At 43.8% G+C, this 20,550-nt stretch overlaps 1 protein-coding gene and 1 long non-coding RNA gene across 3 annotated transcripts in view; one reads left to right on the top strand and one right to left on the bottom strand.

Moving 5' to 3' along the window:
• The window catches only part of LOC110517885 (calsyntenin-3), a 39,770-nt gene that overhangs the window by 11,440 nt on the left and 7,780 nt on the right, over nt 1-20,550 (top strand). The window contains exons 7-13 of one of the 2 annotated variants that reach the window (XM_021595732.3): nt 2,518-2,703; nt 3,170-3,469; nt 11,314-11,426; nt 12,333-12,492; nt 17,485-17,544; nt 17,652-17,800; nt 18,195-18,343. In XM_021595732.3, the coding sequence (XP_021451407.1) occupies nt 2,518-2,703; nt 3,170-3,469; nt 11,314-11,426; nt 12,333-12,492; nt 17,485-17,544; nt 17,652-17,800; nt 18,195-18,343 (1,117 nt within the window). The remainder of the gene's footprint in view (nt 1-2,517; nt 2,704-3,169; nt 3,470-11,313; nt 11,427-12,332; nt 12,493-17,484; nt 17,545-17,651; nt 17,801-18,194; nt 18,344-20,550) is intronic. The other variant, XM_021595745.3, reaches the window with a different exon arrangement.
• Nucleotides 2,893-13,755, bottom strand: LOC149984546 (uncharacterized). The gene is made up of 2 exons (XR_016494626.1): nt 13,407-13,755; nt 2,893-3,354 (listed from the first exon to the last, which is right to left on the bottom strand). It is a non-coding gene; the product is annotated as an uncharacterized LOC149984546 (long non-coding RNA).

A 20,550-nucleotide genomic window follows, 5' to 3' on the forward strand; every position in this document is an offset into this window, starting at 1 on the left:
ATTGAAAGTGCTTAGAATATTCATTGACATTTCTCCAAAACAGGCTGTAGGTTACATGTGCACCAACAAGTCAGAACAGTGGGCAAAATTATGAGGGGGAAAGGGACCAAATTATTAGGGTGAGGCACATGGCTACTAACAGCTTACTACACAACATACACTTATTATTACTTTCTTAGCTATAGTATACAGATCTACCTGGCATATTACATCATTTAAGAAGCAGCATACAATACATTTTTGGACTCACCTTGTTGTGCTGTGCTCACTTGAACAGGACATTTTGTCATCAAACTTTGTCATCAAAGTCTGGCATTCTCTGGATGTATGGTGCTTTCATGACCACTGAGAAAATCAAGGTTGAATCATGACGTCAGTGATTTTCAGGCCCAAGTTCTAGAAAGAGGCCCAAGTTCCCGACTTGCAAATTCTAAGTTGGTTGACCGTTCAAAACGTATTTTCCCAGTCGGAGCTTGTTTTTTTTCAGAGTTCCCAGTTGTCTTAAACTCACTGAAGTTTTCCAAGATCAGAGTTTCCAGTTGTTTTGAATGCAACAGAAGTCATGCTGGATTAACAGCATGGCCAATGTGTTCAACCTTTTCTGGCCCATAGCAGGCTATTGATTGCTTTGCAATGCTTGTGATTGATTCCTTCCAAACCACTCAATGTTGAATTTCCAATTTGTTGTGTAATGTTTAGATCCATCAATACATTTTATTTCTCTTCATATGACAAGGATTGAAAAGGATTGTCGACTTGATTCAGGATGATGACTGCTTGTCTAGCTTGCTAGCTAAGATTTTTAAAGTATGATGTTGACATCAGTCCAATCAAAGCTACGGTAGATATAACATGATTTGACGTCATTTTATCTGTAGCCAATGACCTTGTGCCTTCTTGGATGGGCATCTCTAAAGTAGATCTATAAGCACCACCCAAAGGGCTTGAATTTTCTAGCTCTCCCTGTAGATTTTGCGGTGACATAGTGTCCCCATGAGTGACAGAACACTGAGCCAATCACGGCGCAACTAGAGAACATTAACAACGCCTACGCTCTGTATTTTCCACTGGCTGACCCACCACCAGGGAAAGTACTAAGCTAGTCTGAAACACCTGCATTCTGGAGCTGCCTTACTCAAGAAAGCAAAAAAGAGAATGTTTTTATGCGGCTTTATTAAAAAAATTATAAATATTTTTCAAACTGATATGTGGCATCGTATTAATGCCAAAATAACATGCAAAACAGGCAACAAAGCTGCCCTGAATGACAGGTCACTGCTTCTTGGGTATGATGCTACAAGCTTGGCACATCTTTATTTGGGGAGTTTCTCCCATTCTTCTCTGCAGATCCTCTCTCTGTCAGGTTGGATGGGGAGCATTGCTGCACAGTTGTTCGATCGGGTTCAAGTCCGGGCTCTGGCTGGGCCACTCAAGGACATTCAGAGACCCGAAGCCACTCCTGCGTTGCTTTGCTGTGTGCTTAGACAAGTTTTTGTCAAGGATCTCTCTGTACTTTGCTACATTCATCTCTCCCTCGATCCTGACTAGTCTCCCAATCTCTGCCGCTGAAAAACATCCCCACAGCATGATGCTGCTACCACCATGCTTCACCGTAGGGATGGTGCCAGGTTTCCTCCAGAAGTGACGTTTGGCATTCAGGCCAAAAGTTCAATCTTGGTTTCATCAGACCAGACCAGAGAATCTTGTTTCTTTGCCTTTTGGCAAACTCCAAGAGGGCTGTCATGTGCCTTTTACTGAGGAGTGGCTTTCGTCTGGACACTCTACCAGAAAGGCCTGATTGGTGGAGTGCTGCAAAAATGGGTGTCCTTCTGGAAGGTTCTCCCGTCTCCACAGAGGAGCCCTGTCAGATTGACCATTGGGTTCTTGGTCACCTCCCTGACCAAGGCCCTTCTTCCCCGATTGAGCTGTATGGCCGGGCAGCCAGCTCTAGGAAGAGTCTTGGTGGTTCCAAACTTCTTCCATTTAAGAATGATGCAGGCCACTGTGTTCTTGGGGACCTTCAATGCTGCAGAAATGTTTTGGTACCCTTCCACAGATCTGTGCCTCGACACAATCCTGTCTCGGAGCTCTACGGACAATTCCTTCGACCTCATGGCTTGGTTTTTGCTCTGACATGCACTGTCAACTGTGTGACCTTATATAGACAGGTGTGTGCCTTTCCAAATCATGTCAAATCAATTGAATTTACCACAGGTGGACTCCAAGTTGTATAAACGTCTCAAGGATGATAAATAGAAACAGGATGCACCTGAGCTCAATTTCGAGTCTCATAGCAAAGGGTCAGAATACTTGTGTAAAAAAGGTAGTTATTTTGTATTTATTTTTTGCAACAAAAAAATAGAAACCTATTTTTGCTTTGTCATTATGGGGTATTGTGTGTCGATTGATGAGGAAAAATTGTAATGAAACGTAACAAAATGTGGAAAAAGTCAATGGTTCTGAATACTTCCCTAATGCACTGTATTTTGATGGTTTATTTTCTCTGTTGGTTTTCAGGCTGGTCGAAGCGGGTGGAGTATACCCCCGGGTCAGGCAGCATTCCCCTGTTCCCCAGTTTGCACCTGGAGACCTGCGAAGAGACTGTGTGGAACATCCAGGCCACCGTAGAGCTGCAGACTGGCCATATTGGGAAGGGCTGTGACAGGGACAGCTACTCAGACCGATCAGTGCGCAGACTCTGTGGTGAGTGCTGCTTGAGTCTGGGCTATTCATGATGGCCTCAATCTTTGGGATAATAATGTGTGACTATTTGAAGATTGGAATGGAGCATGCTCAAGTCACATAGGTTTTAGCCCTATTTCCCACATAAGCATAAAAATACCTTGCATTTGTGGTGTGTGCATAAATGAAATGAAGTAATCCAGTCATGCATTTCGGGAGAGTACAGGCCCTGATATTCTTTGAGCTTACAATATCAGCTTACATTTATTGAGTCCAAAAGTCAGCTCGTTAAGGCATTAACGTGTTTAGAGTTAGTAAGTAGAGTTATGCAGCAACATTGGAGTGAGTCAAAAGGGGGGTTTGAACTCCCAACCTGAAACAAGCACATTAACCACAGACAGTCCCAAAATACTTAATGCTTCTAAGGCCTTTACCAAGGCTTGGGTTGTACAGTATTTCATTCATAATTTCACTCCTGTCTCACCAGGTGCTGTGAGAGGTGAAGTGGACTTACTCCCGCCCCCGTCCCCAGCAGCCAATTGGACCTCAGCCTTGCCCACCCTCCCTTCTTCTGATTCATCCCTGGTGTTCTCCTTCAATGGCTCCACCCATGTTGCCATGGTACCCGACTCTATTGCCGCGGCCGTATCCGGAGACCATTTCACCCTCCAGCTGTGGATGAGAAGGGGTGGAATCAACACCCAGCCTCCGACTAATCAGGCCAGAGGAAACCGCAGGGAGGAGGAGACTATCGTCTGCAGTACCGTCAAGAATGGTCAGTCAAATGGTCAGTCACAACTGTCAGTCAAAGTAAAAATACTTTAAAGTACTACTTAAGTCGTTTTTGGGGTATCTGTACTTTACTATTTATATTTTTGACAACTTTTACTTTTATTTTGCTACATTCCTAAAGAAAATATTGTAATGTTTACTCCCATAAAAAAATTTCTGACACCCAAAAGTACTCATTACATTTTTAATGCTTAGCAGGACAGGAAAATTGTCTAATTCACTCACTTATCAAGATAACATCCCTGGTCATCCCTACTGCCACTGATCTGGCGAACTCACGAAACACAAATGCTTAATTTGCTAATTATGTGTTGGAGTGAAACCCCTGGCTATCCGTAAATTAACAAAAACAAAAAATTGTGCCGTTTGGTTAATATAAGCAATTTTTTTGTATTATTTTAACTTTTGAGACTTAAGTATATTTAAAAGCAAATATTTTTAGACTTTAACTCAAGTGTTATTTTACTGGGTGACTCATTTTTCCTTGAGTCATTTTCTATTAAGGTATCTTAACTTTTTTTAGAAGTTTTTGTATATATACAGTGCCTTGCGAAAGTATTCGGCCCCCTTGAACTTTGCGACCTTTTGCCACATTTCAGGCTTCAAACATAAAGATATAAAACTTTTTTTTTTTGTGAAGAATCAACAACAAGTGGGACACAATCATGAAGTGGAACGACATTTATTGGATATTTCAAACTTTTTTAACAAATCAAAAACTGAAAAATTGGGCGTGCAAAATTATTCAGCCCCCTTAAGTTAATACTTTGTAGCGCCACCTTTTGCTGTGATTACAGCTGTAAGTCGCTTGGGGTATGTCTCTATCAGTTTTGCACATCGAGAGACTGAAATTTTTTCCCATTCCTCCTTGCAAAACAGCTCGAGCTCAGTGAGGTTGGATGGAGAGCATTTGTGAACAGCAGTTTTCAGTTCTTTCCACAGATTCTCGATTGGATTCAGGTCTGGACTTTGACTTGGCCATTCTAACACCTGGATATGTTTATTTTTGAACCATTCCATTGTAGATTTTGCTTTATGTTTTGGATCATTGTCTTGTTGGAAGACAAATCTCCGACCCAGTCTCAGGTCTTTTGCAGACTCCATCAGGTTTTCTTCCAGAATGGTCCTGTATTTGGCTCCATCCATCTTCCCATCAATTTTAACCATCTTCCCTGTCCCTGCTGAAGAAAAACAGGCCCAAACCATGATGCTGCCACCACCATGTTTGACAGTGGGGATGGTGTGTTCAGCTGTGTTGCTTTTACGCCAAACATAACGTTTTGCATTGTTGCCAAAAAGTTCAATTTTGGTTTCATCTGACCAGAGCACCTTCTTCCACATGTTTGGTGTGTCTCCCAGGTGGCTTGTGGCAAACTTTAAACAACACTTTTTATGGATATCTTTAAGAAATGGCTTTCTTCTTGCCACTCTTCCATAAAGGCCAGATTTGTGCAATATACGACTGATTGTTGTCCTATGGACAGAGTCTCCCACCTCAGCTGTAGATCTCTGCAGTTCATCCAGAGTGATCATGGGCCTCTTGGCTGCATCTCTGATCAGTCTTCTCCTTGTATGAGCTGAAAGTTTAGAGGGACGGCCAGGTCTTGGTAGATTTGCAGTGGTCTGATACTCCTTCCATTTCAATATTATTGCTTGCACAGTGCTCCTTGGGATGTTAAAAGCTTGGTAAATCTTTTTGTATCCAAATCCGGCTTTAAACTTCTTCACAACAGTATCTCGGACCTGCCTGGTGTGTTCCTTGTTCTTCATGATGCTCTCTGCGCTTTTAACGGACCCCTGAGACTATCACAGTGCAGGTGCATTTATACGGAGACTTGATTACACACAGGTGGATTGTATTTATCATCATTAGTCATTTAGGTCAACATTGGATCATTCAGAGATCCTCACTGAACTTCTGGAGAGAGTTTGCTGCACTGAAAGTAAAGGGGCTGAATAATTTTGCACGCCCAATTTTTCAGTTTTTGATTTGTTAAAAAAGTTTGAAATATCCAATAAATGTTGTTCCACTTCATGATTGTGTCCCACTTGTTGTTGATTCTTCACAAAAAAATAAAGTTTTATATCTTTATGTTTGAAGCCTGAAATGTGGCAAAAGGTCGCAAAGTTCAAGGGGGGCGAATACTTTCGCAAGGCACTGTATATATTTTAATTCAGGGGTGGATCAGCTTTAATATTGCGGATAGATTGTTGCTTCCATTAATGTAATTTTCTGCATTTCCAATCCCCCATATATTTTTGGGGTAATGTATATTTTACTTTTACTCAAGTATGACAATTGGGTACTTTTCCCACCGCTATATATATTTTTATATATATATATATATATAACCAGTCAAAAGTTTGGACACACCTACTCATTCTTGGGGTTTTCTTTATTTTTACTATTTTCTACATTGTAGAATAATAGTGAAGACATTAAAACTATGAAATGCACATATGGAATCATGTAGTAACCAAACAGGAGACAAATGGCTGTGAGACATGTGTTTAATCCTAGACACATGAAAAGTGGGATGTATACAGAGGGTACGGGGCAACAGAAGACAAACAGCAGATGGGTAATGATCTTGGAGATGGGGAAAGGGACCATTTTAAAATGGGAGAAAGTTTGCGGGACTCCACCCGGAGGGGCAGATCTTGTGTGCACAGCCATACCCTCTGCCCGAGACGATACCGGGGTGCCGGGGTCCGGTGGTGGTCCGCTTGTCTCCGATACTACGAGGTAGTCTTGAGAAGAGCTGACCGGGCTCTCTTCCAGGTACAGCGGCGGACAAACATCTGGGCTGAGGGAATGCCGACCTCTTCCTCTTGCTCCAGGAAGAGCGGAGGCTGATAACCCAGGGAACACTCAAAAGGCGAGAGCCCAGTGGCAGAGCAGGGGAGGGTGTTGCGGGCGAAGAGTCGTCTCCAGGTCTTGATTGACTTGCTCCAACTGGCTGTTGGACTGAGGGTGGAACCCGTCGAACACGCTGACCGACGACCCAATGAATGTACAGGGCACCTTCCAGAACCTGGACAAGAACTGAGGACCCCTGTCGGAGACCATGTCCGCCAATAGTCCATGGCTCCATAAGACGTGCTGCACCATGAGCTAGGCCGTCTCTTTGGCATAGGGAGCTTGGGGAAAGGAATGAAATGGGCGGCTTTGGAAAATCGGTCCACTACAGTCAGGATGGCGGTGTTGCCATCAGATGGGGGGAGACCCGTGACGAAGTCCAGGGATATGTGAGACCAGGGACGGTGAGGGACAGGCAGTGGCTCAATGAGACCAGCCGGAGCTTGGCGAGGAGTCTTGTTCTGCTCACAGATCATGCAGGCGGCGACGAATGCGGAATGCCCGGGACCATGATAGGCCACCAAAAGCATTGCCATACAAAGGTGAGGGTCTGACGGAAGCCCGGGTGGCAGGTAACTCTGGAGGAGTGGGGCCACTCCAGGACCAAGGGGCGGACAGAGTCAGGAACAAAGATCCAACTATCTGGCCCCCCTATCGGCTGGGAATTCTGGGTGTCATGGACCTTCTTCCTTATTCCCCAGCTGAGTGCCGTCGCCAGACACGAGGTGGAAAGGATGGTCTCAGGGTCCGAGGGTGGAGCCGCAGGGCTATAGTGGCGTGACAGCGCTTTCGGCTTGTTATTCTTGGATCCCGGTCGGTAGGAGAGGGAGAAGTTAAACTGGGTGAAAAGCAGGGCCCACCTAGCTTGCCTGGTATTGAGACGCTTGGTGTTGCGGAGATATTCCAGGTTCTTGTGATCCGTCCACACAATGAATGGCTGTTCTGCCCGCTCCAACCAGTGACTCCACTCCTCCAACACCATCTTCACCACGAGAAGCTCACGATTCCCCACATCGTCATTCCTCTCCTTGGTGTTGAGGCGATGGGAGAAGGCGCAGGGATGTAACTTGAGGTCCAGGGCAGAATGCTGGGACAGGACAGAGATCTCTCTGACATCCAAAGCATCGGTCTCCACCACGCACTGACGGGACTGGTCAGGAAGAACCAATATGGGAGCTGTGGTGAAGCGGTGCTTCAGGTCCCGGAACGCCCGGTCAGCAGCTGGGGACCATGTGAATGGAATCTTGGGAGAGGTGAGTGTAGACAGGGGGAAGCCAGGGCATTGTAACCCCAGATAAAGCGGCGATAAAAGTAGGAAAATCCCAGGAAACGTTGCAGCTGCACTCTGGACATAGGCTGGGGCCAATTCACAACAGCTCTCACTTTTGTCGGATCCATCTGTACATTCCCTGCAGCGATGATGTAACCAAGGAAGGGGATGGTGGAGCAATGACATTCTAATTTCTCCGCTTTCATAAAAAGCTGGTTCTCCAGCAGGAGCTGGAGGACCTGTCGAACATGGAGCACATGTTCTTGGGCTGAGTGGGAGAAAATGAGGATGTTGTCGAGGTAGACGAAGACGAACCGGTTCAACATGTCGCGGAGAACGTCATTAACTAGGGCCTGGAACACAGCTGGGGTGTTGGTAAGGCTAAATGGCATGACCAGATATTTGTAGTGACTGCTGGTTGTGTTGAAGGCAGTCTTCCAATCGTCCCCTTTCTGTATCCACACCAGGTGGTAGAAGTTCCACAGGTCCAACTAGGAGAAAATTGTGGACCCCTGGAACATCTCGAAGACCGAGGCGATGAATGGTAGTTGGTAGCGGTTCTTCACCGTGATGTCATTGAGACCCCGGTAGTCAATGCACGGGCGCAGGGTTTTGTCCTTCTCTACAAAGAAGAACCCTGCGCCGGCGGGGAGGCAGAAGGATGGATACACCCTGCAGCTAGAGAGTTCTCGATGTAGGTCTCGATAGCCATGGACCCGACAGAGAGTACAGTCATCCCCGGGGTGGTGTGGTGCCTGGGAGAAGGTTGATCCCGCAGTCATAGGGTCGGTGCAGAGGAAGTGAAGTGGACCGGACATTACTGAAAACCTACCGGAAGTCCTGGTACTCCGCGGGAATGAAAGAGGTCCGGGGAAACTTTGTAGCCCACAGGAAGATGTCCCGGGGCAGGCTGCGCTGACATCAGGCAATGGGCATGGTAGAATGGGCTCCAGCACATGATGGCACCAGCAGTGCAGTTTATTAAGGGATTGTGTCGCTGGTGCCAAGAGAATCCTAATAACACGGGAACCTGAGGAGACTTAATTAGCATGAATTGAATTGCCTCGCTGTGATTCCATGACACTCGTAGATTGATGGGAGTGATATTGCAGGTGACCTGGCCCTGTCCAACGCTCTAACATCCATGGGAATGGAGCGGGGCTGAGTGGGGATGCCTAGCTCAGATGTCAGGGTAGCGTCTATGAAACTCTTATCGGCCCCAAAGTTGAGGAGTACCCGGAGAGATTTCGACTGGTTCCTCCACAACAGGATGACATGGAAAGGGGTGCGAGTAAGGGGAGAGGAAAAATTCTCCATATGGCCCACCAGAGTACTCGCCCCTACCTGGTGAGCCTGATCTTTTAGTGGACAGAAGGACACTAAATGACCAGCAATGCAACTCTTCGTGTGGAAAGACGTTTGGCTGGGGACAGCCTCTCTCTGCCTAGTTGCATCAGCTCGGGAAGAGGTAAATCGGCAGACTTTGGAGACTCTCTGGGGAACTCGGCTAGCCTCGAGTGTTCTCGGCCATGGAGACGTCAGGGACTTTTGGGATGCCTCGGAGGCGAGGTCGATTTTCCTATGTCCCCGTAGCCGCTCAGGTTCCATGCTGCCAACGTTCAGAAATACACTGCATAGTCTACCACATTGCAGGAGTCTTGCCAAAGCTGGAGTAACTTCCAGGCAGCCTCTCTCCCGGAGAATCTGCCACAAACCCCTCCAGACTGAAGCATAGGCCGACTGTTGTTCCCACACGGCCGTAGCCCAGGCGATAACCCTCGATAACACCCAACAAGTTCCAGACTCTCCAGGGTAGGTAAGCGGGGTTCTCGGGAAACCGGGGTGGCCGCGCTGCTAACAGCCGAGTTACTTTTATTTATTTTTTATTTTACCTTTATTTAACTAGGCAAGTCAGTTAAGAACAAATTCTTATTTTCAATGACGGCCTAGGAACAGTGGGTTAACTGCCTGTTCAGGGGCAGAACGATAGATTTGTACCTTGTCAGCTCGTGTGTTTGAACTTGCAACCTTCCGGTTACTAGTCCAACGCTCTAACCACTAGGCTACCCTGCCGCCTCACAGGGGCTGGGAGGTTAACGTCGTGGTAGGCTGCCTGACAGACAACCTGCGGAATTGCAGGTTGGCATTCTCTCAACCAGCTTCATGAGGAATGATTTTCCAATAGTCTTGAAGGAGTTCCCAAATATGTTGAGCACTTGTTGGCTGCTTTTCTTTCTCTGCAGTCCAACTCATCCCAAACCATCTCAATTGGGTTGAGGTCAGGTGCTTGTGGAGGCCAGGTCATCTGATGCAGCACTCCATCACTTTCCTTCTTGGTCAAATAGCCCTTACACAGCCTGGAGGTGTGTTTTGGGTCATTGTCCTTTTAAAAAACAAATTATAGTCCCACTAAGCGCAAACCCGATGGAATGGCGTATTGCTACAGAATGCTGTGGTAGCCGTGCTGGTTAATTGTGCCTTGAATTCTTAATAAATCTCCGACAGTGTCACCAGCAAAGCACCATCACACCTCCTCCTCCGTGCTTCACGATGGGAACCACACATGTGGAGATCATCCGTTCACCTACTCTGCGTCTCACAAAGACACAGCGGTTGGAACCAAAAATCTCAGATTTGGACTCATCAGACCAAAGGACACATTTAAACTGGTCTAATGTCCATTACTCACGTTTCTTGGCCCAAGCAAGTCTCTTCTTATTATTGGTGTCCTTTAGTAGTGGTTTCTTTGCAGCAAATCTGCCATGAAGGCCTGATTCACGCATTCTCCTCTGATCAGTTGATGTTGAGATCTGTATGTTACTTGAACTCTGTGAAGCATTTATTTGGACTGCAATTTCTGAGGCTGGTAACTTTAATGAACTTATCCTCTGCAGCAGAGGGATTTCTGGGTCTTCTTTCCTGTGGTGGTCCTCATGAGAGCCAGTTTCATCATAGTGCTTGATGGTTTTTGCGACTGCACTTGAAGAAACTGACTGACCTTCGTGTCTTAACGAAATTATGGACTGTCGTTTCTGTTTGCTTATTTAAGCTGTTCTTGACATAATATGCACTAGGTCTTTTACCAAATTGGGCTATCTTCTGTATACCACCCCTAACTTGTCACAACACAACTGATTGGCTCAAACGCATTAAGAAGGAAATGAACTTTTAACAAGGCACACCTGTTAATTGAAAGGCATTGCAGATGACTACCTCATGAAGCTGGTTAAGAGAATGCCAAGAGTGTGCAATGCTGTCATCAAGGCAAAGGGAGGCTACTTTGAAGAATCTCAAATATAAAATATATTGTGATTTGTTTAACACTTTTTTTGGTTACTACACGATTCGTATGTGTTATTTCATAGTTTTGATGTCTTCATTATTATTCTACATTGTAGAAAATTGTCAAAATCAAGAAAAACTCTGGAATGAGTAGGTGTCCAAACTTTTGACTGGTACTGTATATATATATATTTTCTGATTTTGCAGAGAGTGATACAGTACCCTCAGCACCCCTACTTCCCACCGCTATGTACACTGTATCTTTATGGCTCTGCTTCAGTCTAATTCTATGAAGACTATGGCGAGGAAATATGAAAAGCCTTTTGTTGTGAGATGCACTGCCTGTATCTCATATTCCGTCTGCAAGTTTTGTCTCAAATGCTGTTTTCTGTCTACTGACTGCCAGTCTCCTCTCCCTGTTCCTCAGACGACTCCTTCTCCCACTACTCTCTCTCCGTTCACGGCTGCCGTCTATCTCTTTTCTACTGGCCCGATGTCTCTGCTGCGCGGCCCGTAAAATTCCTCTGGAAACTGGAGCAGGTACTATGGGAACAGATTTTCTTCAATAAACTGTTGCTAGAAGGAGAGATATGAGTGAAAGAGCCATACAAAAAGGCCAACGCTCACTTAATGCCAGTTTCAATTGTATTTATTTATTTAAGACAACTGCATTAATTAGGGTTACAACCCAGGGCCCCTGATCTCACGGCAGACTCACTAGCTACAAGGGAAAGGGAAGACCTAGTCAGTTACACAACTGAATGCATTCAACCGAAATGTGTCTTCTGCGTTTAACCCTACCCTTCTGAATCAGAGAGGTGCGGGGAACTACCTTAATCGACATCATCGGCACCCGTGGAGCAGTTGTTGTGGGGGTTAACTGCTTAGCTCAAGGGCAGAACAGCAGATTTTTTCACCTTGCCGGCTTGGGGATTCAAACATGCAACCTTTTGGTTACTGTCGCAATGCTCTACCTGCTAGGCCAGGATATTTCCCTTGGGGGAATTTGTAAATATGGGAATGGACAAAGAGCAAGGGGATTGGAAAGAATAGGATTTGGATGAGAGGCAGGGGCAGAGGGGATAAGGGGATGGTGGGGTTGTGTGGTTTTGGTTGGAGGGGGGACTAAGTGGTTTTGGCTGGGGTTACTGGTCGTAGACAGCTTAAACTGGGTAGGATTATAGGGGCCAAGCTCATACAGATAAGATTTGGCATATCCCTCTGTCTCTCTTCTGCAACAATATCCGTTACAGTGTCATGGGTGGTGTTCAGTAGAAACAAAAGGGATAAAACATTTAGAAACATTTAGATATTATATGGGATAAGTTCATGTAGCACATCTAGTAGATTTTTTTTAGTTCTCCTGTTTTGTGTACACAACCCAAGTGTTCAGCTTTTTCTTGACCTCTGACCTATTGTGTCTTCATGTCCTTCTTTCCTCGCTAGGTGTGTGACAGCGAATGGCATCACCTGTCCCTCAGTGTCCAGTTCCCCTCTGTGACACTGTACGTGGACGGAGTCACCTTCGACCCCGCCCTCATCCACGACAACGGAGCCATACCCAACCCTGCCCCACGACAGCGACTGGTCATTGGCGCCTGCTGGGGTAACGATTGGTTAAACCAAAGACAGTACAGTATGAAGATTGGTGATTTTAGTCTATCACACTTGTAGGCCATGTCATGGTGACGTCAGCAAGCTAAGCTCACGTTATCATGTCTAACAGTCGTCTGGTGGTGAACTGCGCAAATTAAAGCCACTCCTTCGATATAAAGTTGTTTTTCACAAAAATTCAAAAGTTTCAGTTTGTCACTTTCATGAGGTTAAAGTAATAATGTTCAACTACTTAAGATATTGGCTCGAGTCTAGGTTGTGCCTTTTAGATTTAGAGAAAATAAACAACTAAGGAAGATTTTTTTACTTCTCTCATTGACTTCCCAAACCCTGGTGTCGTGTCTTTGGCTATGCCGGATTAATTGCTATGACATGCTATTCTGTAAAATACTTTCTCCGTAATTAATATCACCTGATTGAGCTAATCAGGTAAATGTAATTAACTAGAGAGTCGGGCACCACAAAATAATATTTATAGAGCTGTTGTCTTCCGAATAAACTCTTAAAGATTTAGCAATATTTTACATCAATAGCAGTCCACATTAATCGTCATTTTACTTCAGTCTCATATTCTGAAAGTTGTAAATTCTTGGTTATCTGCAAGAATCCTGGCTAACAAGTTGAATCAGCAATACAAAATTGGGTTTAATTATTTGTTTTACTAAATACCTAACTAATCACACAGAATAACATATACAAAGAATTAATTATACCTGGATAATTCTTTACGTCATAGGAAACGTCCCTAGCGGGCGGAACAGATATGACAGCTTGTTACACAAAGGAAAAGGGGCGGGGTTTGAGTGAAAGAGCGGGAGACTGGGGGAACAAAGGGAAGAAGCTGGGCTATCGTATGTATTATAAATTACTGCCCATTTGGAAAAGGAAAATGCAATAAATATTTACTCTGAGCTGCGCTTCAGTAAGTTGGTGGTAGGTGGAAGGCCGTGTTGCCAAACCGAGTCCTCTGTCCTTTGAAAAATGTCTATGGTGGTCCCTTGGATAAGTTGTAGTGACGTCGTTGTGTGGTGGATGGGATACTCTGTCTGTTCCTTCCTAACCTGCGTTTGCAGCTGCGGTCGCTAACTCAACGGCTAGGAGGTATCACTTCTGTCGTGAATAAGAGTTCAAAGTTCATACCATTCGCAACCAAAGCTCATGCTGATGTTGGTTTCGTTCTGTAGTTTTTTTCTGAACCATTCTGACATGGGATCGTCATCCTCACATCCGCGGAACAGATAGTTATGTTGTAGTCAAGAGCTTATATAGGAAGGAAGTGTGTGAAAAGGTTACAACCTCTGTCTCTTCACATGGGCGGGCCACTGAGTGAGCAGCCCTAACTTATGAAAACCCACATCTCCCATTTTAGAAGCTAAAATCACATTTCATCCCATCACAAATAATTTCATATTCAAACATTTAAATTGAACAACAATTCCATGTGAATCTGATAACTCTGTATAGACTTTCCATGGTGGAGTTTATGTCATCTTATCATTGATGAGAATGTCTCAGATGACAACCGAACTGACATCATATTCATTAAGTACCACTGCATATGTTCAATTGTTCGGATTACCAGAATATAGTTTATTTCCCCCCACACACTGATATTCCCAGAATCTCTATGTTAACCAAGGTTTTTTTTAATGTAACCTCAGTAGGTTAGAGAAGAGAAAAGGGGGGAAGAGGTATTTATGACGCTAATAAACCTAACCCCCAGGCCAACGTCATGACACTGGCCTGGTCTGTTTGACCTGTTTCACAAGAATTACTGGAACATGTTGCGATGTTGCGCCTCTGGGTTTAGAAACTCTGTGGTTAAACCTTACTCTGCCTAGAACGGTTAAACCTCACACTGCATAGAACACCTGTCAACAAATGAAGGGTGCCTAAGTGGGCCACACTTTACATTACAGAGGTCCTATACTAGAGTAACTACCAGTTGGATAACTAATAACATATTATTCTATAACAAGCTAGTTAACAAGAATGAATTAGAAATGTCACATTTAATTACATACACATATAGATACCCTGGAATGATGGCTATGTAAAGTGTTGCTAATGAGTGGTAGTTGATGAGAACATGGCAAGGAAAAGATCACAATAATGTATCACAATAGGCAATGGAATATATTGCTTTGGCAATACATTTCATGAATAGGTTACAGGATTACAAAATAGCAACGCCTTCCCCAAAAATACATTTTTGGCAGTTGTCCCAGTTCACGTTCTTCTGTAAATGAAACCGTTCATAGAACCAAATGTTCCAGCACACCAATGAAAGCAACGCACACACACACATATATACAGTGCCTTGCAAAAGTATTCAGACCCCTTGGATTTCTTCAAATTTTATTGGGTTACAAAGTGGAATTCAAATGTATTTAATTACCATGTCAACAGTCTACACAAAATATTGTAATGTTAAAGTGGAAGAAAAATTCTAAAATATAGTTGTTGTGTAAGTATTCAGCACCCTGAGTTCCTAATGTCTGGTATACTCAGTGTATAAACCACAGCATAATTATTAACTTGACCATGCTTAAAGAGATATTCAATGTCTGATTTGTTATTGTTACCCATCTACCAATCACTTCCCTTCTTTATGAGGCTTTCAAATGCTCCCTGGTCTTTGTAGTTGAATCTGTGCTTGAAATTCAATACTGTACTTGGCTGAGGGATCATGTGTATGTTCGGGGGATAGAGGAAGGGTTAGTCATTCTAAAATCATGTCAAATCCTATTATTTCACAGTCCATGTAACTTATTACGTGATTTGTTAAGCCAAATGTTATCCTTAACTAATTAGGCTACGGTGCTGAATACTTATGCAACAACTATATTTTAGTTATACATTTTTTATTTATCTAAAAAAAATGCAAAAAAAATCTTCCACTTTCGCATTTGAGTACTTTGTGTAGATTGTTGACAAAAAAAAATGACAATTTATTTGAATCCTACTTTGTAGTACAATAAAATGTGAAGAAATCCAAGGGTTTTGAATACTTTTGCAAGGCACTGTACATACACACACATACATACACACACGCCATCTGACACCAAAAAGCATGACATTTCCCTCCTCATTCACCTAATTATATTTGTGTGAGATGCTCTGACTGCCTCTCCATACTCTATAAATATCACTGACTTATCAATTATTTAGGCTAACAGAACAACAGGCAGGCCAGACGGTTAGCCTGCCAGTTACACCAGCGCTAATCGCTAAAATGGGACACACCAATTAGCACTGGAAATACACTCACACACACATCATGGCTACAGCCTGTGTGGTGACCAGCTGCTGGGAGATTATGAGGGTATGACACACCTTTGTCAGATTTACATGTTTATTTTCCTTCTTATTCAGTTTTTTTCACTCCTTTCTCTTTTTCCACTACGCCTCTTGCTTTTACTAAGCATTTATTTCTCCTCTCACACCTGTCTTTCTCCCTTCTCTCTGTTATCCTCTACCCCTTGTCTGTTTTTAAAGGCCCAGTGCAGTCAAAATTCTGTTTTTCTGTGTTTTATTTAAGTGATAATGCCCGAGAAGCCAGTGTTTGGAGGATGTATTGGGCGCGGGTGTTATATATCTTACAAACACCGGCTTCGAGGGCATTATCACTTTTATACAACAGGTTACCAACATATTCAAAAAATAATTGACATATTTTTATTAAAAACATTATTTAGGTGAATTTATTCATACTTTTTCATCCTTCCACAACATATAGTCCCGACACAAATCTAGGGTTGCTACCTAAGCCGATTGGTCGTTCGTTCTATCGGTTCGGTTGCTGGAGACGCGACCCAGTCATTCAGTCTTTTTGTTCTGTATCCATGGACGTTTGTTCCAAATGTTCCATTACCATACTGGCTGGCAACGTTCTTATCCCTTGTTTGCTAGCTAGCCAACTACGGCTAACTTGCAGCCAGAATAACACCAAAGTTGCCGCATTTGCAATTGTTTAAGCTGTTTTCTAGTTATATTTATTTGGATACATTCATAACAATGAGCTAATGCGGCACGATTTCGTCTGGCATAGAAAATGTGCTCACTCGTCAGGACACTTGTTCATAGGAGCTAGCAAATAATACAGCTAACACAATCACTTTAAACTGGAGCTGGAAAGACTGCAAACTAGCTGCACTTCGTTTCGTTTGACTTTTTTACAATTGACATTTCTTTGTATATATCCATAAAAATGATGCCAGCTGATTCATGATTTCGACTGGCTGAGAAAAGCTGCCTGTCTGTCTCATCTCGACTCCCGACAAGTTCATTACTCTGGGAAAGCTTGGGATCGAATTTGAATATTGAAACAATGTTACAAATGTCGGAGAGACAGACAGCAAGGTTTATACAAATCTCCGCTGTTGAAAACGAAATGCTATCCTAACAGAAATGTTAGATCATGTCTAGATGCTTTTTATAATGGACATCACGTTTATAAATTGCTTGGCTGGGCTGATGAGACAGTGGATTGCGCAGTTAGAAGGAACAGAGTAAATAGGCATTTTAACATCTTAGATTTAACCAATCAGGATTAGACCCACCTGTTGTATAAATAATATTTTACAACAGCTGATGAAACTTTTTATCAGTGTTATTTCCTGCTAGTTGCTGGTTGAAAATACAATCTACACAGGACCTTCCAATCAGAAGGTTTGCATGGGCGGGAGTTTTCGGCTTTCCATGGTGATATCACCATGCTGTAAATTGGTTAATAGACCAATAACAAAGAGAGTTTCAAACCTCTCTGCCAACAGCTGGTTTTCAGTTTCCCCCTCCCCATTCAGACCACTCCCAGACAGTCCTTGCAAAATTCTTGAGAAATGTTTTTTGTAAAAAAAACATATTTTTTCCCCCAATTTGAATGGAAATCTATTACTGTAAGGTACTTAATTGTTACACATAAATTATTTTATATAAAAATGACTGCATGGAGCCTTTAACCTTTCCTCTTTTCTCCCCACAGAGACAGAAGATAAACAGAAGGACATCCTTAACAACACCATCCCTGAGGGGAAAGACACAGGTGACTTAATTGTGTGTGTGTGTCCGTCAATGCGCATATATGTCTGTGTGTGGGTGTTCATATTTTTGTGTGTGTTGACTGTGTTAATTTCGTTTCTGGTTCTTTAGGGAAGTATGTGGGTGGTTACCGTGGCTTGTTGTCAGGAGTAACGGTGCGGCCAGGGAGTGTGGAGCCTCACAGTGTGGTGGAGTGTCTGTACGCCTGCAGGGAGGGGCTGGACTTTGGGGACCTGGAGACCTTGGGCTCAGGCATGAAGGTAACCTCACCCTGCTGAAGAGGAGTCCTATAGATCACTGTCTCACTTGGCTAAGGCTTAAGAGTGGGCTTTGACACCCTGAATTTTTATTTTGTCATCTAGGTCATGGCACCCAAATGTTTTTTTAACCACTGCTACAGTATATGTCTTACTCAGATTGTTGTGTACAAAAAATGCTTGCTTCCTCCTGATGTATATGGAGTTTACTGCATAATATTTGTCTGTGCACATGTAAAACAAATATATATTTTTTTACAGTCAATCAAAACTGAAGTCCCAAAACGGTGGTACTGATGAAATATATAAAGAGAATACATAGCTGGAATGAACTGTGTGTGTGACTATGAGGGGTGTGCAACCTCGGAGCATGAACTCTTGACCTTTGACCTTTTAGGTGCATGTGAACCCCAGTCAGTCTGTGCTGGTTCTAGAGGGTGATGACATTGAGAGCTTCAACAGGGCCGTGCAACAGGTCACCTACAGGAACTCTCTCCGCTTCGCCACCCCTGGAGTCAGGCCACTCAAACTGACCACCTCACTCAGGTACACACACACACACACACACACACACACACACACACACACACACACACAGGACTAAGTGATCTCGCTCTCCGAGGCCGACGTGAGTAAGGTCTTTAACCTCTAGCGTCGAGCAATCCCGTATCCGGGAGCGTAATCATAGCCTCAAACTCATAACCATAACGCAACGTTTCCTATTCATGAAAATCGCAAATGAAATGAAATAAATATATTCAAACACAAGTTTAGCCTTTTGTTAACAACACTGTCATCTCAGATTTTCAAAATATGCTTTTCAACCAAAGCTACACAAGCATTTGTGTAAGAGTATTGATAGCCTAGCATAGCATTAAGCCTAGCATTCAGCAGGCAACATTTTCACAAAAACAAGAAAAGCATTAAAATAAAATAATTTACCTTTGAAGAACTTTGGATGTTTTCAATGACAAGACTCTTAGTTAGATAGCAAATGTTCATTTTTTCCAATAGACTATTTGTGTAGACGAAATAGCTCCGTTTTGTTCATCACGTTTGGCTAAGAAAAACACAGAAAAATGCAGTCACTTACAACTCCGAACATTTTTCCAAATTAGCTCCATAATATCGACAGAAACATGGCAAACGTTGTTTAGAATCAATCCTCAAGGTGTTTTTCACATATCTATTCGATAATCTATCAGTGGTGGCAGTTGCCAATCGTGAAGGGCTGTGAAAGGCTGGTTATGGCACACATGAACTCCATCATCCCAGACACTCCAATTTGCATTCCACCCCAACAGATCCATAGACGACGCAATCTCAATTGCACTCCATACTGCCCTCACCCACCTAAGAGGAATAGTTATGTGAGAATGCTGTTCATTGACTACAGTTCAACACCATTTTGCCCTCCAAGCTCGAAACCAAGCTTTGGACCCTGGGACTGAACACCTCTCTCTGCAACTGGATCCTGGACTTCCTGACGGGCCAACCCCAGGTGGTGAGGGTAGGCAACATCAAATCCGCCACACAGACCCTCAACACGGGGGCCCCTCAGGGGTGTGTGCTTAGTCCCCTCCTGTAATCCCTTTTCAACCATGACTGCGTGGCCACGCACAACTCAAACACCATTTTCAAGTTTGCTAACAACAACGGTGGTAGGCCTGATCACCGGAGACGATGAGAAAGCCTACAGGGAGGAGGTCAGAGACCTGGCAGTGTGGTGCCGGGACAACAACCTCTCCCTCAACGTCAGTAAGACCAAGAAGCTGATTGTGGACCCATCCACATCGACAGGGCTGCAGTGGAGCGGGTCGAGAGCTTCAAATTCCTCAAATTCCAAATTCCTGCGACAGCGCCTCTTCCACCTCAGGAGGTTGAAAAGGTTTGGTATGGGCCCTCAAATCCCAGTATATCACTGGGGCTGAGCACCTTGCCATCCAGGATCTCTATATCAGGCAGTGTGAAAGGAAGGCCGAGAAAATTGTTAGACTCATGCCACCCAAGCCATAGACTGTTCTCTCTGCTTCCACACTGCAACGGTACCGATACATCAAGTCTGACACTAACAGGCTCCTGAACAGCTTCTATCGCCAAGTCAATAGCTAACAAAACGGCGACACGGACTATCAGAGTTGAGCCTTTTTTTGCTCGGTCTCTCTGCACACTCACAAGACTCTACACACTCACGCACACTGACGCACACAGACACTAACTTCATTTGCTCACACACATGACATGCACACACATGTATACTGACTACACGCACACACACTCACATACAATCAACATATACTCTGCCACTGCTCTGTTTATTATATGTCCTGATGCCTAGTCACCTTACCCCTATACATGTCTACCTCTATCACTAAAGTATCCCTGCACATTGTAAATATGGTACTGGAGCTGACCATGTGTATATAGTTTACTTACTTTCTCGTGTTCCTCTTATTATTATTTCTCATGTGTTTTTTTTTGTGCTCTACCTTGTGTAATGTTCAGTACTACATTGAAGAAAGGCTGTACTTTGTGCACACGACTTTAAAACTTGAAACTGAAACACAAACAGGCACACACACTGACAATGCAGCATTTTTCCAGGACTGCTTGGTGGGAGGGAGCTCTTCGTTGGACATTGGACATTGACATTGATCTCAATAAACGTGGACACGGCTAGAGTAGTCGATAAGCAATTCTATGGAATGAAAGAGCGTGATGTTAAAGGAACGACGTCGTCCCAAACCCCAGGT

The sequence above is a fragment of the Oncorhynchus mykiss genome, chromosome 3, assembly GCF_057628025.1.
Source record: "Oncorhynchus mykiss isolate SJ-2025 chromosome 3, ASM5762802v1, whole genome shotgun sequence".
In the NCBI taxonomy this organism is placed as follows: Eukaryota; Metazoa; Chordata; class Actinopteri; order Salmoniformes; family Salmonidae; genus Oncorhynchus; species Oncorhynchus mykiss.